This window comes from Punica granatum, chromosome 4 (genome assembly GCF_007655135.1).
Source record: "Punica granatum isolate Tunisia-2019 chromosome 4, ASM765513v2, whole genome shotgun sequence".
Taxonomy (NCBI): Eukaryota; Viridiplantae; Streptophyta; class Magnoliopsida; order Myrtales; family Lythraceae; genus Punica; species Punica granatum.
In genome coordinates, this window is record NC_045130.1 from 25,943,876 (window position 1) to 25,969,207 (window position 25,332).

General features: G+C 38.5%; 2 protein-coding genes and 1 long non-coding RNA gene across 10 annotated transcripts; 2 read left to right on the top strand and 1 right to left on the bottom strand.

Moving 5' to 3' along the window:
• Positions 1-4,242: 4,242 nt before the first annotated feature.
• LOC116205143 (transcriptional adapter ADA2b) lies at positions 4,243-11,662 on the top strand. The gene is made up of 13 exons (XM_031537640.1): positions 4,243-4,708; positions 5,386-5,441; positions 5,919-6,097; positions 6,557-6,622; positions 6,773-6,898; positions 7,004-7,079; positions 7,213-7,276; positions 7,663-7,721; positions 7,819-7,920; positions 8,574-8,796; positions 9,248-9,458; positions 10,559-10,795; positions 11,129-11,662. Exons 1-13 carry the CDS (start codon positions 4,656-4,658, stop codon positions 11,318-11,320), a joined length of 1,644 nt encoding a protein of 547 aa, XP_031393500.1. The 5' UTR covers positions 4,243-4,655; the 3' UTR covers positions 11,321-11,662.
• Positions 11,663-12,260: 598 nt separating this feature from the next.
• Positions 12,261-20,286, bottom strand: LOC116205220. Of its 8 annotated transcripts, XM_031537743.1 has the most exons (9): positions 20,085-20,285; positions 19,270-19,601; positions 17,472-17,525; positions 15,938-15,987; positions 15,743-15,859; positions 14,379-14,959; positions 14,204-14,288; positions 13,214-13,430; positions 12,261-13,076 (listed from the first exon to the last, which is right to left on the bottom strand). In XM_031537743.1, exons 4-9 carry the CDS (start codon positions 15,977-15,979, stop codon positions 12,706-12,708), a joined length of 1,413 nt encoding a protein of 470 aa, XP_031393603.1. In that variant the 5' UTR covers positions 15,980-15,987; positions 17,472-17,525; positions 19,270-19,601; positions 20,085-20,285; the 3' UTR covers positions 12,261-12,705. The 8 variants fall into 8 exon arrangements, with proteins under 8 accessions (XP_031393603.1, XP_031393599.1, XP_031393598.1 ...); XM_031537739.1 differs by lacking the exon at positions 17,472-17,525 and having other exon boundaries at positions 19,270-19,519; positions 20,085-20,286; XM_031537738.1 differs by lacking the exon at positions 17,472-17,525 and having other exon boundaries at positions 19,270-19,596.
• Positions 20,287-22,543: 2,257 nt separating this feature from the next.
• Positions 22,544-25,069, top strand: LOC116202345. Its single transcript, XR_004156046.1, has 2 exons — positions 22,544-24,295; positions 24,480-25,069. It is a non-coding gene; the product is annotated as an uncharacterized LOC116202345 (long non-coding RNA).
• The last annotated feature ends 263 nt before the right edge of the window (positions 25,070-25,332 follow it).

Sequence of the window (25,332 nt, forward strand, 5' to 3'; positions counted from 1 at the left end):
GGCAGTGAAGAAGAAGATGAAGGAAATGCACACCCAACAACTCGAGAAATATAGTAAGAGGGAGAAGAGGTACCGGTATTTGCTAGTGATATCTGGGATTTGTATAGTTACAAGTTGGGTCGTAACAAGGAATTCTATGTAGGAAGTGAAAGTAGGAAAAAGGAACAAAAACAAAACGGAAAAAGGGGTATATCATACTAAAGCAAAATATTACGGTGAGTCCTATTTCAGTCATGTATTCACAGATTGGTGTATATTTAAAAACTTCGTGGATTATTATCGTTATATTCGTCAAGAAATTTTAAAATACTAGAACAGGAAAAGAATAGAGAAAAAAAAATGAGGTGGACAAGGGGTTGAAACCGGGGAGCGATTTTATTACTACGACTGGTTCAAAAATTACATAAACTAGCTGCCTATATTATAGGCCAAATGACAAAACGAAAAATCAAGAAACTAAATCTAAATATACGGTAAATTGAGTACCAAATCATAAACTAAATTCCTGAAAATTTTAATTAAAAATCCATAACTCTCAAAATTAAAAAAATAATAATAATAGTAAAATTTATAAAATGGTATTGACTGATCGTGTCTTGGTTGCTATAGTTGGAGAATGAAGAGTAATGATTTCAGCAAGAGCAGCCGGAGCTCGGATTTGCATCACACAGTGCCTGGTATCAACCGTCCATTCTTCTAGCAACTATGTTCTTATACCATTGGGGAAGGAAGAGAGAGAGAGAGAGAGAAGCTACATCATTCTCCCTTATAGATCGAGAAGTGTAGATATACAGGAAGCAACAACCTAACAATCAAATCAGCTAAGTTGCAGACATGCCTTAAAAAAAAAAAAACAAAAACAGCTTGCTGATGATCAACTGTCTCAAATTTCTGATTTGTCTGTGATCCACATGTGATAGATAAACTAACGGGAAGTACCACTGAGGTTCCTCCGCAGAATCTTCTTCCTCAACCCATAAATTCATAGAACTTGCACTGCTAGGGCCGATGGCTGCTGAGAGATGACAAAATCTGGATAGTGAAGCTTTAGATTTTCTCTTGTCATGGTTCAATTCCCGTGTAATGATAAAACAGTCCCCGTCTAATGATGACGCATAGAAACCTCTCTCTCGGTCAGCATGAGAAAACCGATTTAAGATGCCGCTGCATCTAATAATTTGGCCGTCCACGTTAGATACTCGGCCTTTTCTTGTTTATATCTTTTCCATTCTCTTAACGCCGCCAGGATGACGTGAAAGGAAACTGGCAGAAAGAAAGGCTGCAAGCAGAGGAGAGAAACAGCAGGAAATAAGATCAACCATAAAGTTTTCTTATTAACAACATTTCATCTATATTAAAATTTTAAGATTTACTTATCAAAAAAGAAAATTAAGATTTCAAAAACCTGTGTCTGTTTTAGCCGTGAACTTTTTCACTCTGGTCTGGTCTTCCGTCTTTCACTACTAAAAACACAGCCCTTACCAAGTCGCCGGAAATCCTCCGTATGCTTACCGACGAAATTTCGATGGAATATCGAGGAAATTTGTCCCTTGGTAAATCCGCCTTCAATAATTCTTTTCGATGCATTATCAAGGAAGTTTTCCTCGGTAAAAATACCGAAGAAACTTTCCTTGAAAGGTCTTCCATAATATCGAGGAGTTTTTCCTCAAAAAATCGTGGGTACTATTGACGAATTTATCGAGGACTTTTTCCTCGATAATCAGCCGCTTTATCGAGGAAAGTTTCCTCAATAAGTACTCAATAAGCGACCCTATATTACAGGAATCGTGTTTTTCAAATTTTTTTACCCTTTTTCCTAAATTTATTTTACTTTTTTGATTCCATAGTTTAGTAATACTGATCCCATAAAAATTAAACATTCCATATTTTAAGTTAAATTAGGAAAGTTATTTTTTTCTTTTTTTTTGGCGGATAATTGAAAAAAAGGTAGCCGTTCGTTCACCGGAGACCCCATCAATGACGACATTCATCATCTTTAAAGGATGTCGATAGTTATTGCAAAATCTCTTTCCTTTCCAAAATCTTGTTGCCGTTTAATGGATTTGCATCCCGCCATGTTGTGTTCATTGAATTCCGATCTTCGTCCAATTGCATGACAAGGCAACCGCCAATGGTTGTCGTTGGCATGTAGGAGCATGGCCTGACATAAACCATTCATGAAGCTAAATCATAAGATGACAAAATTCATTCATCTGATTCATTGGATCATGTATTGTTTCATTCGGTTGTAATTCTCCAATGAAAACCTAAGTTCATCTCTCTATTCTCCAGTGATGATGGAAGCCATGGCCGACGATGGTGTTTCAGATTAATAACTAGATATTTAAACCGAATCTACGAATCAAACCAATAAATTCGAGTAGATTTAATTATGAACCGCCTTCAATTAAACCGATTATCATGAAAACCGTTTAGTTCAAAAATATCGGGTCGGGTTTCTGGTGGTAGAAGTAGGAGTGGTTAAAAGATCGAGTAGTAATTGTGACATGTATCGACATCTAAATGCGACATATCATCAATCTAATATTTGATTGTTTTGGAATGTGACCCGATAATATTTTAATGAGATTAAAAAAAGCTACGGGTCAAAATGTAAGTTTTAATACTTAAAAAATGTAAAAAGTATTTGTCCCACCATGGTGGTAGAATTTATCTTCAAATTAATGTAGATTATGCTTGTTTAAAGTTAGGAAAAAGTACAACAGCCCCTTTTGTGGTTTGAGTTTGATTCAAATTGCAACATGTGGTTCACTTCATGAGACATAATAGACCCCACCGCTAATTTTTTCATCACTTTTGGTCCTGAAACTTTTTGTTTTTCATTATTACCCTCAAACTTTCAACTTTTTTTACAATTTGATCCTAAAATTAAGAAAAAAAGGGCGAAAGGGCTTTGGCCGCCGGTCGGGGACCCTGACCCCATCACCGAGGTTGTCAACACCCACAAAGGATGCCGAAAACCTCAAGGGTGGGGTCGGGGTCGCTAATTGGAAGCTCTAGCCCCTGAATAGACCGGAATCTCGAGTTCGAGATCCCGATTGATTCGGGGGCAGCCAATCTGCGGTCTCGACCCCACTTCCATGGTCGTCGACATCCTCTATGGTGGGATCGGGGTCGCCGATCGACGGCCATGGCCCTTTTCCCCCCTTTTTTTTTTTCAAATTTTAGGACCCAATTGAAAAAAAATTAAAAGTTTGAGGATAATAATGGCAAAAAGAAAAGTTTGAGAACCAAAAGTGATGAAAAAAATTAACGGCGAGGTTCATTATATTTCACGAAGTGAACTACATGGTGTTATTTGTCCATAGAAAAATTATAGGGTTCAATTTGTCTCAAACTCAAATTATAAGGGGATTTTTATATTTTTCCCTTAAAACTATAATAACATATTAAGTAAGATAATAAATAAGTTCGTTTTCCATATTAATAGACTTTTGTGGAGCCTTTTGAAAGGAAAATTATTTCTTGAGAAGTTAGAAGAATTTGTACGTATGAAGATGAAAAATAAAATGGGGAAGCTTTTGAAGAAAAAAACAAAAGGAAATTGTGAATAAACCAATAATTGATGGACATGTGAAGCAAAGGGGAGTTCACTTTTAGAACTCTCCTTTAACTTATAAGTACAGATACAAATATAAATAGATAAATAAAAAGCTAAATAATATCTATTAGCACCTATATTTTTTTTAAAAATAATAATAAAAAATTGGTTGGATCAACATGTTGGATCTTCATTCTCTTAATAGTAGGCTTTGCTTTTCTATTCCCCTTTATAGAGTTTGTTGGAACTCTCATTCTCTTGAGAGTAGGCTTTTCTTTACTATTCTCCTTATAGAGTTTGTTGTAACTCTACTTTAGCTAAGCTTAAACTAAATAGAAGATAAAAGATACAAGATAGAAGATTATAATTTTCAATTATGTGCAGCAATCCAAAACACAAAAAGTAGAAAAATCCATTTTCTTTTTGAAATTAACTAACCAAAATAATAAATAAATAGGATAGAATAGCTAATTGCAACTTTAATAAGACAGCCCAACCCAAGTGATTTACACCGGATGTAATTCATGGTGCCAGTGGTAATAATAATAATAATAATAATTAAAAAAATAGTATGCCCAATTTGGGGAAAAAGAAAAAAAAAATTGAAAATTAAAGGGGAAAATTTCGATGTCCTGCGAACGGAACAGAACGGAACGGTCATGAGATGACGACTCTCACAGTCAGACAGACATGAACAGTGCTCTGATTGAATCCATGTCCTTGTTTCAGTGTCTTACACACTCAGCTTCAGCTCTGCTCTGTCTCAAGAATTCAAACCCCATGGATAGCCTTCTATCTCTATGGCATCCCAATAGAATTCCTCACGTTGCCGGGACAGATTCAAAATTCAAGAGCATAACCAGTCCCCCAATTCTCCGACTGACCCCCATGCCCAATTTGGAAGCTTGTTCTTGAGATTGAATTTCCCTTGCCAGTTCTTCCCACTGCCCTGCATTTCTAGGGTTCCGGTGTTTCCTCTATATAAATCTCGGTTCTTGCTCTGTGTCCTCGGCATTGCGGAAATTCGTGCTCGACCCGTTTGATCGCTGTCGCGTAAACAGGTGCTTGTGAGCTCGGTCAGCTTCACGAGGGCATGGGTCGCTCCCGCGGGAACTTCCACTCTGCTGATGAGGATCCCACCCAGAGGTTTGTTCGGGCCGACCCTTTATGCAATTTCGAGCTTCTTTTTCTGTAAACTACTTGTTGTTGGTCCAGTTATTGTGCCCGTGCATTAGATTAGTGTGTTAGTAATCTTAACTTGGGTGTCTTCGTCCGAAAACATAGAAAAAAAAAATCTTAACTTGGGTGCAGCATGTTCGTAGTGATTGCCGTTTTTTAAGAATAATCTTAATGGGGAGTTCAAAATTGTGTTTTGATTGTGAAAAATCTGAATGTTTCCTGTGGTTTAGAGATAGTCTTGACTAATTAATCTATTTCAATTTAATTTTTAATTTTAATCAGCAGCACGGTTTCAATAGGTTCATGAGTTCTCTTGGCAGTAAGTCGATTTGAATGGAATGTGCATTTGCCTGCCTCTGCTAGTTAGGGACTGCTTCTCAGTTTTATTTGATACTGTACTCGACTGCCCAGTTGATCAGTGGTGGAGGAGGCTGAGATTATTTATTTATTTTTTATACAATTTCCCAGTTTGTTCTCATATCCTTTATCCAAGACAAAGCTCACTTTCTTGGTTCTCTTGTATGAATTCCGTGAAGAAATGAAATCGGTGAATTGAGTCATAAATGGCACCTTTTTAGTAAATTCACCTGTGACGAAATCAATGGCTCATAGTATCTGATGAATACCCAATTTTGGCTTTACAGATCAAGGAGAAAGAAAAATCCCTCCAGTGGAGAAAATTCAGAATCTGCATCTATTGGTATGTTTTTATGTGAACCTGAAACTGATCTTTGCGTTTGGTAGAGTGTAGACCACTTTGATTGTTAATTTTGATAAATAGTTTGTGCGGCACAGTTAACTTTACCAATTTAGAAAATGCACTTGCTAGAAAGTCCTGACGTTCTGTTTCCAGCATACTTAATTTATTTACTGGTTCACAAGAATTTTTAGAGCAAACAAGAGTTTCTACCAAATATAAATAATGAGTATCACAGTCTGTTGTCTTGTTTTGCATTGTTCGCCATCTTTAATTGACGTCAGGAAGACAAAAGATCAAACCTGTCCCTATAAATGGTTCTTAAGATTTTTATTTCAATTGAAGATGGCAGGGAAATTATTGAACTGGTTAAAAGTATCATAATCGATTTATGATTTACTGACATTAGTTCTTCAGTATCTCAGTTACCTAAATTTTTTTATTATCTGCAACTGTCGTTTTATTGCCTTATTTTGTTAGGCCAAGGAAGCAGTGAAGGGAAAAGGGCTTTATATCACTGCAATTACTGCAACAAAGATATCACTGGGAGAATCCGTATTAAGTGCGCTGTTTGCCCCGATTTTGACCTGTGCGTTGAATGTTTTTCTGTTGGTGCGGAAGTGACACCCCATAGGAGCAACCACGCATACCGAGTTATGGTTAGTATTGCTATTGGATTGGAGAACTCATCTGCCCTCAACGTGAATATCTTGTAATAGAAATTCAGATTATATTGGAACATGAATACATCTCCGTGTCTTTTATCAATTCTTTCTATTGAAATAATACAATTCTATAACATTTGAGATATTCTACATCTAGGTTTGGTTGAATGCTCGATAGATCCCTTCTGCAGCCAATCCTCTTGATAGTATGGTCTTAGTGTTTAAATGTGCAAACGTTGTGGCAGGAGCAGGGTCGGTCGTAATGCAAAATATTTGTTTTCCTTTAAACCTGAAGAAAATTACTGTTTTTTTAATACTCTACAATGCTTTCAGTTGCCTGAACTATGTTCAACAATTTCAACTTTCTCTTTATCCTTCATTGTTGCATTTATGAATGATTACTCCTAAATATTATAGGTTATCACACACACTGATACGTTGATGTCTATTCAGGATAATTTGTCATTTCCTCTTATTTGCCCTGACTGGAATGCGGATGATGAAATACTGCTTCTCGAGGTAGTCATTTCTCTACTTTCACTTGCTTATCAAATTAGTCATTCAGCGTTACTTCTTTTTGGCTTCTTTTTCAAGGGTGGAATTTGATATTTGGGGACTTATGACCTTGATCAAGGTAATAACCTAATTCCTTGAGTTTTCTAATTTCAGGGAATCGAGATGTATGGATTGGGGAATTGGATGGAAGTAGCTGAGCATGTTGGCACAAAGAACAAAGAACAGTGTATTGATCACTACACAGAAGTGTATATGAACTCCCCATTCTTTCCTCTGCCGGTATGACCGTCTCTGTCAGTTAACCCAGTTAACTTCTTCTATAGTATTTATCATAGTGGACCCAAAAAAAAACTTAAAACTATAAGTTTTCTTTTTGGTTCAAAGGATATGACTCATGTGGTTGGGAAGAATCGATCAGAGCTTCTTGCCATGGCTAAAGGTCAAGGAGAGGACAAGAAAGGTTAGAGATAACGTTACTTTAAGGCTTTTTTTTTTCCCCTAAACATGTTATAGACGTAACATGCTTTGGAATTTTGCAGTATAATATGCATCATATGAAAATGCTTAAGATGTTCTCATGGCAACTGTTACAGGAGTTTCCTCTCTCGGGGATCTCACCTTGAAGGAAGAATCTCCTTTTTCACCTTCAAGGGTCAAGTATGGCTCTCAATCTCTTATACACTTACACACCTTCTTGTGTTCATTTTTAAGGAATTGGACTGGACGCCAAATTGGCTGTGTTACAGGCTGATAGATTCAGTCATATGTTTGATGGGTCCAACTGGATTGGTGGCATAAGATTGAATAATTTTGATGGTGAAGTTGACAAACTTAAGGCAGGAACTGATTTGAGGCCTCGGGTGACTTCTTTTACAGATTAAGTTTTTGCAAGGACTACATTGTGTGGGGATCTAATTTGTGTTATGGCTAGTGTGACTGGCTTGTCGGGTCCAGTCCAGTACTATGGAGATCTTAGCTTATTCAGTTATATTATGACATTATCTCAATTGACTCTTCATCCTTATTCCCATTTCTACTAACAGAGTTGAAGATCCACATAAAGGTGGTCCCTCTGGCCGTTTTGTATCTGGCATAGGTGCAGGTGAGACGGTTGACATTTTTTAAGTATAATTTTAGCATTTAATTTCCCTTTAACCATCTCTTGTCAACTTTTGGATTGATATTTGATTCCTTTTTAGATATGGATAGTAGGCCCTGTTCCAGCAGCACAAATTCAGCAGCTCCTATGAAGAAGGCCTCTAACATGGGTCAAGTCAAAGATGGTATGGTGAAAATGGAAGGTATGATGCTCTGCTTCTTTCATATGTATATGGCCAGAATGCATGGGCCTCGTTTCCATTTATGTTTTTTTTTTTAATTTGCTTTCACCTTTTTCCTGTTTAGATTAGATTGGCCCTCTCTCTCGCGAGTTACGCATTCTTTGTGAACAATTTGCCTGTAGAAAAGTTCTGGTATTTTGTAAATGGCATTGCTGCTAATTCATGATGTTTAGCTACAATTACTCTTTTGTGGCCTTTTGAGCCTCGTTGATGGATCGCATATCTATTCTGAAATAGTCGAGTTTTGCATGATCTTGAAAATCTGTGGTGTAATTTCTTGTACCAAAATAATTTATTTTCCAACTAAAAACTTTTCAATTTGAAAGAAACTCTCAAATACGTGATGAATTCATACCACATACTCTGATTTTTTTTCCTTCTTTACCTTAAATAATTCTGAGATGGGTTTGGGGCTGATGAAGAAATATTTTCATGCATTTGCTTGCTTGTATCCCAAGCAATAAAGGCCGGTTAATAATGGAGAGTAAATGATGCACTTTCTAGAAATCACGGAGTCAGTCTTCTGCATAGTTCTTTCCCCTTTCAGCCCATGCTCTGAGTGGGAAAAACATATAATGTTGATAGCTTGTTTTCTTCTTCAATGGTGCCGACAGATGCTCAGGGTGAGAGGAGTTTCAAGGGGAAGAGCCCGAGCACTGCAGGGAACAATGGCCCTTCCCTCTTGGAGATGAGCAGTTACAACCCAAAGAGGCAAGAATTTGACATTGAGTACGACAATGACGCTGAGCAGTTGCTGGCCGAGATGGAATTCAAGGACACCGACACTGAAGACGAGCGTGAGCTTAAGTTGCGGATTCTTCGTATCTATGCAAAGAGGTATGGTGGACAACAGTATCTCTTGCTTAATCACTAAGGTAATTAGTAGCTACTGTTGGAGAATCATAGGTTGTAGAACTATGCTGGATGTCATCCTGGACAGATTAGGTTTACTGAGGGTTTCGGTGGATTTGACCGGATAACACAATTAATTAAAGATATAGTTTAAACAAATTTAAGGAGAAAAGAGCTGGGCTTAAAGTGTCCTATTTGGCTGTATCTTGGTCAAGCTAAGTGATCATTGGGTTCATTTGCAGATCGAAATTATCCTGAGAATCGAACTAGCAGTTCATTCCGGTCCTTTGAGATTATTGCTGAAGACATATTTCATTATTATTGTTGCCTCTCTTTGACCAGTTAATTTCACAGTTTGAGATTAGGTTCTTGGTATCAACACTCCTTGGACATGAAGGTCTATATCTGCTAATGGCTTGTACAAAATTAATTGCAGGCTTGATGAGAGAAAGCGGAGGAAGGATTTTATTTTGGAAAGGAACCTGCTGTACCCCAACCCCTTTGAGAAGGACCTAACGCCAGAGGAGAGAGCGATATGCCGTCATTACGATGTCTTCATGCGATTTCACACCAAAGAAGAGCACAACGATCTACTTGAGACAGTTATCTCTGAGCATCGAATTTTGAAGAGAATCCAACTACTCCAGGTATGTGCTGTGCTCTACTAGTTCAATTTCTCTTCTTGAGAAGGAAAGAGGGGATTGCAGCTAAATATTAGTTTTGAAATTCTTTCACCTCAACATGCTTGAATATTATATCTAGGTAGTTTTGGGAAATCAATGCTGGTATCCCTGCATCCAGTCAATGAATTGGAATGGAAGTTATACAACATATACAAGGTGGTTGATGGAAATATTTTGAATATCAAGAATCATTGCTCTGAAACTCTTTGAAAAAATATATTTTCGGACTCAATTTATTTCAAATGGCTAATGCAACTACAGCCTGATACTAGTAGGATCGATCATCTTCTCTTTGCACTTTAAAATATATATGCTCAACTGCTACTCCGTGATGTTTGCACTTGTACTGTTAAGTGTTCACAGAAAGTTGGCAATTTTGGAAGTAACTTTTTGAGAATTGCTTGGCAAACCTCTTTCCAGCTCAGAAACCAATCACTCAGATTTCAGTTCTTAAGAAATGAGTGATTGTTGGGGACATTGTAAGTTTTGGAATTATTCTGCTCAACATGCTTGAATATTATATCTACATAGTTTTGGAGAAGCAATGCCGGTGTCCCTGCATCCAGTCAATGAATTGGAATGGCGGTTATAAAACATAAGTAAGATGGTGGAAATATTTTGAAAATCAAGAATTTTTCTCTGAAACTTATTGAAAAATATAACTTTGGATTCAATTTTTTTCAATGCAACTACAGCCTGATACTATTAGTATCGAGCATCTGTACTTTGCACTATAAAATATATATGCTTGACTGCTATTCCGTGAAGTTTGCACTTGTACCATTTAAGTGTTTACAGAAACTCGGCCACATTCTGGAAGCACTTTTAGAGAGTTGCTTTGCAAAATCTGTTTCCAGCTCAGAAACTGCGTGCTGAGTGTTCTATTCTTAGGAAATGAGTGAGTGTGCAGGACATTGTAAATTATGGGTAGTTTTTGAACGACAAAGGTATGAAACGTGTGATATTCTAGACAACTTTAATGAAAATTGCATAGTAATTTTTTTTGCACTGTGGTTACCAACTCTTTTGAGAGTGTAAGGAAATTCTTTGAAATAATTGTGCAGGATGCCCGTACAGCAGGTTGCCGCACACCAGCAGAGGCAGATGCGTACTTTGAGCACAGGAGAAGGGAGGCTGAAGAGAGTGCTCATAGGGCCAAAGATGGCTCTCAACTGGGCCCCAGCAGCCATGGAGCCTTCATGGGATCTTCGGACCCAAGAGCTGCGGGACAGGGTTCCTCAAGCTCTGCTAACATTGTGGAAACAATGGGCTATAGCGGCGCGGATTTGCTGTCTGAAAATGTAAGTTCTGCAGTCCCCTGTGCATATTCTTTCCCGCTCTGACTTTGACACAAATTTCCACAAACAAATTTTGCTGTTGGACCCATGGTTCCAATAAAAATTCTAAGAGTTGAACTGACCTGTCCGACTGCAAAAGATACACGACACTAATTACCATGTTGTTTTTCTTAGTAATCAGACCGATTGAAACCCAAGAAACCTATCCTATGTACTTTTTCTTCTCAGAATTGTCAAACTTACTTTTCCCTGGTTTCGATATCTCCTTTTTCCCTTGTGGGTCGAGTTCTGTACATATCGATTGGTTGGTTCTGATCCGTTCTTCTGAATAAGCAGGAGAAGAGGCTTTGCACAGAAATTAGGGTACCGCCACAAGTTTATCTCAGCATGCAGCAAGTGATGTCAGTGGAGATCTTCAAAGGTAAGGTCACCAAGAAGATGGACGCCTACCACTTGTTTCAGATGGACCCTAGCAAGATCGATCGGGTGTATGATATGCTCGTGAGGAAGGGGATCGCTGCGCCGTGATAATTGATTCCGAGCTTCTGTTTTTCTATTCCTAGCAAGATCGATCGGGTGTATGATATGCTCGTGAGGAAGGGGATTACTGCTCCGTGATAATTGATTCCGAGCGTCTATTCTATCGTAGCATTTTGTCAAGTCCTTTGACCCCACAGTTTTTCTTTTTTCTTTTTAACAAATTTAGAGACACCACAGGATAATTATTCATATATATATATATATATATATATTTGGTTTTGATAACGAGGAGTTCATTTTTTTCGGACCCATGAACACCCACAAACCCATGGATCCAGTTAAGGAATTTATTTTAGAAAAATGAGATGAAATGGAATGGCATTCATGTGCTGTGCTGCTCTTCTGCTTCCCCAAATTCGTGTGGCCCTCTAGCAAAATGGGCGCTAACACTTGAGTTTGTATCAATATAGCTAATTTTTGATGTCCCTAACATTAATTTGTATCACTTTGTTTATTGTCTAAAAGTATCATTTTGATGCTTGTCATTCAACACCTTTGATTTCACATGGAATTTACTTAAAAAGGATGATCAAAACTACCATATCTATCATGAGATATATTTTTAAAAAAAATTAAAGAGAATCTAACATTTTTAGGTTTCCACATAGCAAATAGAGAAAAAAAGAGAGGCGGTCTGCAGACTCCTGATGCTGGTGACAATGCCAGGGTAGGTAGTGGCCTGAGTTGAGCCACCACCATGGGGTTTCCATCACCGCTGTGCCTCCCTCTGTCCAATTCTTCGAGGCTTTTGGACTAGTCTTAGTTACTTACAACACAACATCAATCTACAATGGGACAATGACAGGACATGTCCAGACATGGTAACCAAAAGAACAGGACCACTTATTGAGCTTCATCCCACAATCATGGAAACAAAAAGAGGAGAGGGGGGGGGGGGGGGGGGGGGGGGGGGGGGGGGGGGGGGGGGAAGCATGGAACTGTGAATTCCATTGCATGATTAATACTACTGAGATTTACAGGTTCTGTTAATATGAGTAAATGCCCAGTGGCTGAGACGAAAGTACCCAACAAAAAGTCAAAATGCCCCTCAGCTCATCTATTATCTGCCTCTTCAGCTATATGCTCTGTTACTGCTGTGGTTAGCAGCTAATTCCCCTTAACAAAAGAAAGAAAGGGGTTGCTCCCACTCCTATGACATATCTATTATCTACAAGTACTTGTCGAACCCGATCTTTGACAATCAACTTTCCCAGCCAAAGACTCGAACCACATTAACTATATTTAACCGTTCTATCATAAGATCAAATGCATCTTCCCTGACCACCAACATCATCATTACACTTTACCATCACCTCCTCCTGTTTTCTTCCTTCTCTTTTTATACATCATGTTATTGTTATGTGTCATCCCCATCACTGAGACAAAACTGCTTCTTCGCTCATCTGTGCAATGGTGTGAGTTTCCCCTGGGGATTCTTGTTTATCTTCTGTGATGACTCTGGCATTGGGAGTTGAGGGACCACTGACATCCTTCAATGGGGGCAGCTCTTCCCGTTCTTCCATGCTATTAGAGCACAGGGGAAGCCTGTGAGATCCATTTGAATATAGGAAAGAGACTATGTCCAGTTTCGGCTTAATCTCGACCCATCTGTTATCGACCCAGTTTCTGGAATTCCTAAAGTATCTCTTCTCCAGACTCAGGATCCTGTCTTCCCCTAGAAGATGAATCAGTAGACAAAATTCACAAACCTCGTGCAGGGAAAGAAACCAATATCGAGAACCAACTGATACAGGTAAAGGGTGGAAATCAGCATCAGGATATTGATTTTCAACATAGGTTTTAAGAATTTTTCTTGGAAATAATTCCAGATGGCCACCACATGAAATAGACACATTTTCCAGAATGGTGAATGGAGCATACCAGGAAGGTAAACCTGCACTTTATCGGGTACAGAGATGCGTCCAATCACAACACCTTCCCACCTCCCATTGCACCACCATGCATCCACTGGCGATCCAATCTCAAAAGTACAGTCGCCAGTGACTCCCTTGGGAGGAGAAGGCCTAATAGTTTTGCGGCCAGAGCACCTCATTCCCAGCTTATCAGGATTTGCTACCCTCGACGCAGGGACCCACTCCTGCTTGTCAACGGAAACCATAAAAAAAAAAACAAAAACAAAAACAAAAAAAGAAATTAAACCCATACTACAAGCCAAAAAACTAGTTTGGTAATATCTGTGGCAGGCGTGAGCATGAAGCATCCATTAACCAAACGAAATTTGCCATCCAAGACAAATTTATGAACTAAGTATACTCAGAATTCAGTGCATCACTTCGAACTTTCTATCTGTGAAAAGAGATAAAGAAGCGGAAAAAAAATAGAAAAAAGAAAAGAAAAGATAGTAAAGTTTGTTCCTAGAAGCAGAATTGTTTTCTGTTTTTCCTTTCATTGATAAACCATGAAAATAAGGAAACAGAGTATCTATCACTTTACAAGATTTGGATCATATAATCTCACATCGGCTTTACTCTATCATAAATTTTCTTTCATTTCCTTACCTTTGATGGAGAGAAACAAATTGAAACAAATGGCAGCAAATTTTAACCGCAAAACAACTTTTGGTTTTTCATGTTTCTCATATGGATATGAAGATATTACAAAAAACTTTTATGGCAGAAACTTCATGCCAAGCCTGAAAAAGCACTTGCTTTTACGGAAATGTAAAGACCCTGTCTAGAAAGAGAAATGCATTGCAGGTGACACAAGTTTTACCAACTTGTCTTTGTATGATATGTTCTAATACAGTTTTACCATATGCTCGTCATCTTGCTCGTCATGTTAAACAATAAAAGAAGATGTAAAATGATAGACTTACAGTACCAGAGACCAAGTTGCCACTAACTTCCATACCTCTAGCACGACAAAATCATCAACTCCCATCACATCCTCGTATCTGACTTTGATCTTATTCAGCGACTTTTTCCAGACCTGACACCTGAACCAGCACCCTCAAATCCCACTGTCTTGACAGAGAAGCTCAATCCTCTCATTAATCTTAAGCAAGGACGAATCTCTAGGCTCTGACCTGCTAATTTTCATGCCTGCCACTCCTTTTCGTATTTTCAATCTCGACTCTGAACAGACAGGTCTCAATACCTGGACCCTTGGCCCATTTGATAGAACGCCGTCGATGTGAGAGAGCTCATCGCCATCATCACTGTTCCCATTACCTCCCCTGAATTTGGACCTTGAGCCCAAAGTTGGATCAAGAAGAGAGACAACTTCTTGGTCGCAGTAGCCATGCAACCAGGAGAGAGAGAAAGGTCTGATTTTATTGTTCTCTAACCGCCGACAACATGTGAGGATTTCTGGAGGAGCCCTCTGCAAGGGAGTAGCTAAGAAATTTTTATAGTGCGCTGGTGTTAGGACAGTTGCAGGGCCCTCCACATATTCTGCACTTATCACCTGAACATGAGGCGTAATGAAAACTTCTCGAGGACACGGGTGAAACTGCGGGAACATATGTACTATTTCCTGAGTGAGGTGGAACCATCTCACTCTGACCTTTTTCAGTCCCTTCTTGTCCTCATACATGTCTTCGAGATAACCAAGATAATGCCCCTTTTCTTCATCTACTTCAGCCATAATATATACAAAAGAATGGACCTGAAAATTTGGAAGTAGTGGTGACAAAAGGAGAAAAGAACAAGAAAAAAGAAGAAATTGGTTTACCACATTCAACAGTGAAAGTCACAAGCCTTGATTGGTACAAGTCCCAAGTGCAATCATTGTAGGACGTGTTACCAACATTTGTGATTGAGACAGTAACGAAATGCAGTAGCAAAGATTCTTTAAGACCACATTCTATCCAATTCAACCAACCATAATCTTCAATTTCTGAAAAGATAGATACTTCTTTTATAGAGTTGGTTGCAAATCATATCATATAAAACACTATTTGATTGGTGGAGAAGATATTATCGTCAAAAGACACCTTATAGTCCACCTTTCCTTACTTTCTGACGGAACATTTCATAAGGGTCTGCTCTTTTATCCCGTGGCAGTGGAAAATAAGAGTTGGATAGGAGTATCTTGCTACTTATCACATATCATATAACAAGGTGATGTGATCTCAGGCTTCATATATTAGTCCACTTGTTAAAAGATGAAGATTGTAGCGTGATGTGCAACCAACCCCATAGTTGAGGGTTGTAAGATATTAATACCGGAAAGATCTATTGACAATTAACACAGAGATGAATAAGACATTTCCATGAAAAAGAGACTCCTTTTCATTTTGTGTAACTTTTTGTGATCGAAATGGACAGCCTCGGGCCTATGAATACCCCCACAAACCCTGGTATCCATATAAGTATGGACCCTGAGCTAGCCCATGTGGGTCAACATATCTACATGAGCAAAAGCCAAAAAAGAACACGTTTTACTCACAGTTATTGTCACATTACTCCTGCAAAAGGCTGTATAGTGCTTGAGCTGGTTAGCACAGAACCAATTATCACCTGACCACTTAGTCTCCTCGGTCCCAGCTCTCAGCTTTCGTGAAGCCTAAAACGGTAGATCCGTAAAATGCTGAGGAATTAGAAGAATGAATGTTGGTGATTGAACATTGATCTATGGACTCACCAATTGTTCACTTGATGGGAGACGATCTGCTAAGTCTTCCATCCTAGAATCTGTAAAACAAAATCCTAGGCTTCCTTAGTGAGGACACATATCCCAAATTCAATCAGCAGCATAAGATAAATTCAAGGACATTGATTTAGCCCATTACCAAAGCGGTTATATATCTCACATTGTTCAGAAACCACCATGAAGCCAAAAATTCAAAATGGAGCATATTGATACTGAAGTAATGGGGATTTCTAATATGCTTGAGTGTTTATTCTCCAATAATTGCTCTAAGAATGGAAAGACATATACACACAAGAGAGGAAGTACTGTATTGCATATATACACTGTATGTGAATATGTTAGCAACATTCTACAATCAACAATCAATATTCAAAAGACATTGGAGGACTTGAGAAGCAAGTAATTCTTCACATAGGCAGAAAGCAGTAAGAAGGCATACAATATCTCCTGTCCTATACAATACTACTAAAAGCGAGCATATAACAAAAGAACGATATGATTATCAATAGTTTGCAACATTAGATTTCACAGCATAGTCATTGACAAGGTTAATAAGAAATATCAACTTGAAGCGCAACGAGACACCAATATGGTGTAAAGCCATACATTATGGAAAGAACTGTAGTGAAATATGCAAGTTCTCAAACTGCGTGATGATGACATAAACAAAAGTGACTAAGGAATCAAATGTAAGAGCCAGTCTGCAGGTTTTAGCCATCTGCACCCTAAATCTCAGCAAGAAAGGCTTCATCAGTGGATTTGGTACCATTGATCTAAGTTATAATGCTAGAAATTGAGGCAATGGCCTATATATTTGGAGAGAGAGAAGCAAGACAATCAAGGCAGTCGCATCTTTATATCAGTAACACTCATTCGAAGCATGTCAAGCAATTTACATTTGGTAGAGATATAAACCAATACTTGGGTGATTTGTTGGATGATTCATTCAATCACCATTACAATCCTACTCATAAATTAGCTAAATCGTTCAATGAATGCAATACCATATCAATCACAGGAAATGCAACTAAAGAAGGCTAAAATTGTACGCTCAGCTCAAAAGTTAGTGTCTCCGATAAATAATGTATCACATCACTGATTGGAAGAACATAATAATAAATCAGAGCCTTTCTCCCTGCTAAGGATCAGGCACATGCACCAAAATTCACACATTCCTTTTAAAGTTATCGGGCGAAGAGTAACAAAAGGATCAGCTTCTTTACACATCAAATGACTCAGCATACGTACGGACAGGTACCGTCTATGCTCCATTGAAGACATATTCTTCTTTATCTTCGATCGAAGAGTACAAACCACCCAGCTCATAGAAACCATAAAAGTATAGTCATGAAAGGAAAACCAAAGAATGTGATGAAATCATCATCGGAATTCAGAGAAATTCAACTTGCAATAAATATGAGGAATCGCGAAAGAAACTACTCAATCAGAAAATAAAGATATGGCATCGTTAAAATGAAGATTCCAAAGAGCGATTGGAGCAAATCCATACAAGAAATATACATACTCTGCTGAAGAAGGTTTTCTCTCTCGAGAGATTACTGAAGAAGGTACAGCAGGTCTGAAGAAGCAATAGAAGACAGATCAGAGTATAGATAGTGGACAGATAGTGTGGAAAAGCTTATTAAGCACAACCATGCGTCAGTATTCCAAAGATGCCCTCGGTTTTAGAAAATTGGTTTCAAAATTTAATTAAACCAAAACGTTCTCTTCAGAGAAGTTAACCTCAAGATATGGTAACACGTAAATAAATGTAATGTAACGCGTGTACCCCATGTAAAGGTAGCTACGCTGAGAAAACACGTCATTCGCCAGCTTGACAAATAAATTCTTGCCAAGTTTTTCAGTTGTATTTCATACAGCCAGAGTTTTATTTTATTAAAAAGGTCCGTTGGTGGGAGGATCTAACACAACATGACTGCCGGATTTCAAGTGCCATACTTTCAATGAATTCACAAAGTTGAACTGAAAATCTGATGATACCTGCTACAAGAGAAAGAAAACTAAAAGAATTGCCACCTAAGTGGTACTGAAAATAAGGCAGAAAGAAAGAAAAATTTTGCCAGGATAGAAAAGGAATTGGGGGAAAAAAAAGGGATACCAAAATATGCAAGGATACAAATGTGTGTAACTAGTACAAAGAACATAACATTATAATGAATTATTTATCAAATTCCAGAGCAGGAGCAGGTCAATTAGGCAAATCATTCAGTTCTTAGCACAGATTTTTCATTTATCTACAATATTTTTCTAATCTAGTCAGTCAAGTGAGGAGATTCTTTTCATCAACAGACACACAACTCCATCGTATACTGAGTGAGCAATATTGAAAAGGTTCCTAATCACTTCGCCACCCAGGAAATCCATTAGATTGATTACACAAACGTGTAATCAGTACAAAGTACCATACATTAAAATGAATTACTAGTCAAATTCCAGAGTATGAGTAAGGTCAATGGGGCAAATCATTCAGTTTTTAGCATTTCATTTATCTACAATATTTTTCTTGTCTATTCAGTCAAGTGAGGAGATTGTTTTCATCAACGAATACATAATTCCCTGGCATAATGAGTGAGCAATATTGAAGAGGTTCCTAATCAATTTGGACATCCAGGAAATCCATTAGATTGGCTGCGACATACTGCATTGTCACTACTAAGAAGCCAATTAATTAACATAAATTCATGTTTGCACATTATGCCTCAAGGACTGAACAAAAGTGTGGAAAAGGAAAAGAGAGAAAGGATGGAAGACTCAAATCTAATAGTCTCATTTGCAAATAAAAAGTGGTATCTGCATCTCTAAATTGAGTTCTTTTTTCTGTAATATCATGTAAGAACATGGTCATAGTTATTTTCCACTTAAAGGAGACAAACCAATGGAACATTTGAAAGATTGCCTTCTCATAAGTTAACTATGAATCCTACAACAAAAACTTAAAGATGTCGAGTAATTATTGTGGAAGAAGAGCAAGAATCACAATACTTTTGTGGAACTTTGTTCGGTTAGGAACAACTTCATTTGTTTTCTTCTGGAATGTAAAAGGTTGTTCAAAGGTTGAGCTGAGAATGTGGATGACCATATATAGTACAGTTGATAATTCGTACAGATTCTACGCTGATGGACAGAGACAGAGCCCTTTTGCTTCTTAGCCCATCTCCTTCGTATGAAATTATTTCTATAACTTCTGAATACAGCTTTTACTACTCATTTAAATTTGGGCGTTTTAAGAGGGAAATCTCCACTTAAGAAAAAAATCCCGGCAAAGAATTCGAGCGTTTCACGAGTGATTAGCTTATGCATACCTGAAACCAAGGAATTGAGCAGGTCCACGACTTCCCATCTAGCTCGCCACTTCCTTGAGGCCTTGATCAACCTGTGGGTCCCAAACATTCGCAGAAGCTCATCCGTGCCCACGTATACCATGTGCCTAATACTCCTCTCTGTCCCGACAACACTGAGCACTGAATCCCCACTTGCTTTCCTCATATAATAGTGGACCAACCTTCTACCCCGCTCGCTGCACATAGTTTGCTCCTCCCATGCCACGAAACTCTGGGAATCCTCCACAGACATTGTCATGGTCCAACCAAACGGTTATTTAAAGGGTCAAATACTAAGCCACCTCATGACTTCGCTGAAACAAAGACATCCAATTTAAGCTAATGAGCATTCCAACATTGGCTCATCACAGCATGAATAATCAGTAAATACCGTGCCATAAGCCTAACTCCCATTTAAGCACCACAGGACATGCAACCAAACTTCCAACATAAAAAAGGAAACATTCAAATGCAACGTCACCACTCGCAAAGTTTCCAAGACGCAAATTGCATCCTATGGTTTTTTTCACTCTATCAGGGGAGGAACAAAATCAAACAATCCTCATCAACCATTGCCAGGCATGCCAAGAAAACCCGATAGGTACTTTAGCCGCATGTATCATCTACAACTATGGCGGCCATTTCTGATAAAAGAGAGAACTTTGGACAAACCCAGAACTAGGTAAGCAAAAGCAAAAGTGACGAGCGTAGCAGACAAGTCAGACCCAACAGCAGAGAGTACCGTAAGATGGCTGCAAAAGTGGCTCAAGGAAAGCAATAGTCAGGGCCACGCTTACCTTTGTGTGTTGTTGGAAGCGAAAAGGTGACAGAGAGAAGAGGGAGGAGAGATTATTTCAGGAAGAAGGCTAGCTATATACAGAGAGAAGGAAGGGGGAGAGGGAGAGGGAGGGGGAGGGAGAGCACTTCCCGGGGTTTTGCGGAGAGAAGTCGGTATAAAAGGAGTGCGGTGGACCTTCTTCGTGCTTACTTGCTCTGCTTGGGTTCGAAAACTATTTTGATGATCTTTTTTTCCTTAATTCTTTTTTGAAATGAATGCTTGGCTTCGAAAATTGAAAGGTCAATTACATGTCGAAGTTAGGACACCATTTTTCAACCTTTTTTTATTTTCTTCACGAGAACGCTATAATATGCTTTAATTTTACAAGAGTACGATAATTTGAATTTTTACGTCACATCTTTTTTAGTAAAAATGTAACTGGAACTGTAACACCCCCAATATGAAAGAGGTTACTAACTACGAATGTCACGTCTATTTAGAGAATTGAACCAAAAATATTTTTGAAAAATTTACATCACCTAAATAGTTTCGCCTTTCACGTGTAACAAAGGTGTCAAAATATTATATACATTAGCTTTCCATCACATTTTCTGTGGAAAGTTGATGTTATACTTTGAAAAAATTCAAAATTTTCTTATCATATAGTGAAATTGAATCAAAATGTGCTACCTTGAAAAAAAAAAAAGGTTAAAAAACCATACTACATAGCATAATTTACCCAAAAATAGAATATATGATACTTCTACCCTATCCACAATGGGGTACAGTTTTCCGTTTGGGTGATAAAATCACTTTCTTTCCTCAATTCTTTTCTCACTTCCATTTTAAATCCTAGGGTAAATTAACAAGTTGACAGATGGATGTTACGTCAAATTTACCTCGAGTAACATCAACTCAACCCTTAACCGTTTGAAAGTACCTCTGAGTGACCCTTCCGTCTGTTTTCGTCAACAAATAGACGGAAACTCCAACGTGATATTTCTTCAATTTTTTATTCTTTTATTCTCTGTCCTTCCTCCATTTCTATCTTGATTCTTTTACAGCCCATTTGGTTGCCCTGATTAGATTTGGGATTCCGGCCCAGTTTGTCAAAATTGCTAATCCCATGTTTGGTATCTTATTTGGGCTCACAGTCGCTATTTAGATTACGATCCAATTCTGCCCCGATCCTTATTAGCAAATCTGGGCTGCAAGGTCAGATTTGTAAATCGGATATGCCTAGAATTTGATTTTCAGCCGAAAAGTCTAAAATGCCCTTACATGTTCATCTAATATTCGAAATCTACCATCAAGCTGTGTCACCAAATCGTTGTCACTGTCATTAGGGTTGTCCAAGTTCAGATACCCTATATTTTTCACGATATCCGAATCCTACACTGTAAGGAACATATTTCAAGATTTTGAGGCCGGACCTTATCATGTTGAGTCTTGAAATCAGAACCTATCCAGAACTTGTGTTATACCATAGGTTCCGGATACCATGTTGAAACCTATAAAATTTTTTGTCTTGCTAAATAAATCGAAAATGTCTCATCAATAATCAGTAATTACGCAAAACAGAATGTCAACATAGATTTAGATTAATTCACAATACATCTAACAAAGAGTAATATGTCTCATCAATCCATCTACAAAACTAAACATCCGTAATACGATCTGGCCTCACCGAGGACACACCTATCGTCGTCGAACCAAAGCTGTCGACAATAAGGAATGCGAAGCTTCTATCGAGAGAGAGAAAGAGACAGAGAGGCAAATAGGGTAAAGTAAAAGTGAAAAATATATCTGACTATAATTAGAAAAAATTATTATCGAGTCTGGATACTGGTTTCGGTTCGGTTCTGGATACCCTATCTGTAATAATCAGAACTTATTTTCACCGGTTCCTTATTTTAATACCTGGATCCTTCCCAATTTTCAATACGAGCTACCAAAATCCTACTCTTACGGGTAGGTTCCAACCGGTTCCGAGTATACCCGGTATCCGTGGACACCTCTAGCTGTCATCGATCAACACTCCTCCATTGAGACTCCGATTAACATTTTCTGGTAGGTTTCGGGACGAGAAGCCATATATGGCTACTCTTTTCTCAAATCCTACGTCAGTTGTGTTGCAACGGTCTCGAGCTTACAGTAGTTTAGAGCTCGGAACAATTCATGACTAGCTCGTCCACTAGGCCGGGCCGACCCTCGATGGGGCTCTTCGTTGGCTCGTGTGACATGGAGACAAGCTTGCCTGAGATTCCGACGCCGCGGTGAGCCTTGTGACCTCACAAGGAGATTCTGTGTCACGATCTAAGGTCCACCAAGGATTGCAACAACTAAATTTCATCTTCGAAATGAGATTTGCCCAAGGATAGGCCAATTGTGATATCCCCCTATTGAGGCTGGCCGAAAGACATTGGTGGAAGTCTCTGAGGAAGAAGTCGACCGAAGGCGATGGCGGAAATGGGGACGACAGTGGAAGCGCTTGGGGTGGCTCAAATGGCGGTGCCTCTCCCCACCGACAGTGATTCATATTAATATTCAATATTTATTTAATATAAATAATTTAATTCACAGGCATTTTTTTGTCTTTTTGAATTCCCTCAAATTCCATTGCAGGTTTTATTCTAAGGTGCAACCCAATAAAATCTTTTGATCAAAGTTTCAAATCTAATCCTTCCAATTTCCAATTCTTTATCTATTCTAATCCTCTTCAATTTCTATCTCACTAAAGGCCATGTCAATTCTTTAAGGATGTGTTTAAAGAAAAATATATTAAAAAGTTGAAAAAGAAAAAGAGAGAGAAAGAACTGCGTTTCTGAGTGGCGAGGGAAGATCGGCGATGGAGTAATCTCTCCGGCCACCGCCCAAGGACGACCTCGTCGGAGGCATCGTGGCGGACGAGGCCGCCATAGGGGACGGTGCCCCCAGAGTCGATCTACCCCCTTCCCTCTCTTTCTTTGATTTAGTTCGAACCCAGGGGACATTGTCGGAGCTCCTCTGGGGGGCAGTGGCCGGCGAGGTTGCCCCCATTGCCGATTTCCCCCTCGCTCTCTCTTCGAACCCCCGACTTTATGCAAACAAAAAGAGAGAGAGAGAGAGAGAGAGAAACAAAGGGGGACGGTGAGGGCTGCCAAGGCGAGACGCAGTTCAACAGTGAGGTCGAGCCACAGAGTGGAGCAACTTGAGAAGAGCGAGGAGCTGAATCTCAAAGCTGTCCCCTGTGATGCTCTAGAGCGAGAGATAAGGGGTAGCAAATGTCTCATTTAAGGGGCAGTGCAATTGCATTTCAAGTAAGTCTAACTGGAGGGGAGCTCAAGATCGATGATGATGGGTTGGTGCAACTGATTGTTGGTGGCATCTCTCTACTGTTGTGCTTCTCGAGAGCTTATCATCTTCATTTTGCAGCTCTCTGTTATGTTTTGTTGTTCGTGCATTTTCGTGGCTGATTTTAGGTTGTTCTAGGATAATGTTTCGGGCTTCACGTAATCAGTATTTTTATGGGTTGGAAGGTTGATATTGCAGAGCTGGAATGGGGTTCATTCAAGTTCAAAAATATGGTTAAAAGACCAGGATTAGCTTTTGGTCGTTGCTCTATTAGTTTTTGGGTGATTCTCCATGAGTTTGATGGGTTCATGATGTCTGGTCCCCATTAGATACAACTTTGGGGCTACTAAGAGTTAATTTAGTGGCTAAACATGTGTGAAGAAAGGGAAGAGGGGGTGGAGCTCAGTTTGTACTCATGAAGCTCGATGCATTGCAGATATGCAATGGTCGTCCTCAATTTGCTCGATGGTAATCCAGACGCTAATTTGATTGTCCATATTGTTTCATTTACATTCTTGTGTTCCCCTAGGTAGCAATGAAGGCATCATTTGCTTTCATTTCAGATTGATTTATGTTCATGTTGTGGTGATAAATATAAATTCATTTATGTATTTGAAGATTGACTGCTTGCTTAAGGTCTGAATGTGATCAGTAGATTGGACTTCAAAAATCTGCTCTGCTATAACGGTTTGTTTTGCAGTAAGTTAGCTGGCGTGTTCCCCGTCCCTCTTCTCCAACAATCTAATTTTTTTTTTAAATATTAAAAAAAAAGAACTAAGTAAGCAAGATGGTGAGGCCCCCCTAGTGAGATGAAGTTCAACGATGAGATTGTGCATCTTCCCTCATCGAGATCATTTTGATCCACTCTATCACCAATGAACTTGAGAACAACCTCAGGTTTTGGGACATTATTTCTGATTCCTTTCTCGCCCACTCCTTTCTTAACAGATTTTTTCTTAGCTGTGATTATTGTATTGGAAAACTTGAAAAATTTTGGGACGTTATTTCTGTAAATCAGTGGATTTTTATTCTTGTTCGCTTTGAATATCTAATTTTTTTTTCCATCGTCTTCTTGGTTCAGTGAAAGAGAAAGGGAGGGCAGATCAGACAATGGGGTCCCTCGCCAGTGTTGCCCACCCCTAGATGAGGTCGTCGTAGCCTTGGGGAGCCACCACTGGCGACCTCCGATGTTATGGAGAGGAGGGGCAGTTGCTGGCTAGGAGCCGCCCATAGGGTGACATCCATCCTCCTCTTTTGTTCCTTTTTTTAATTAATTTTTTATTTTAATATTTACGGTTAGAATTATATTTTTTATAATTTAAATCATAAAGAAAATAATTGAAAGAAAAGAAATGACTCATACAAAAAAAATTGAAAGAAAAGAAATGTAAGAGAGAGAATAAAAAGAGAAGAAAATAGTATAAAGAAATGAAAGAGAGAGAAAGAATGAATAAAGAAGGTAAGAAATAATAAAATAATGATAATCAACGTTTTCCTTCCAATTTTTACGGCACACGGAGGGGCTCATTTGATGTATATTCAGGCAGTCAAAGGGTAAAGTTGATGTAAAAAATGAGTTGAGAAACCACTTGATATAACATCCATATATGGAGGACCAATTTGTTAATTTACTCTAAATTCAAAAAAGAGAAATCCCTTTTTTCTTTTTAATTGTTCTCATGTTACCCATTTTGTTTGGATTACTGCCTTGAAACAACATGACCTTTATTCAAAATTTTAATTCTATCACGAAATTTCAAAAATTGCATAAAAAGCACGAGCTATTATTTTAGTTGCGCAACCAATACATGGTCAATTCTTACGATAATTTTGATTGGAATTTGCTAATGTGACACTTAATTGTTACATGGAACAAGGAAGTTGATTGTGGACCAGTTGATTTTTTACTAAAAATTATAAAATATTTAAAAAAA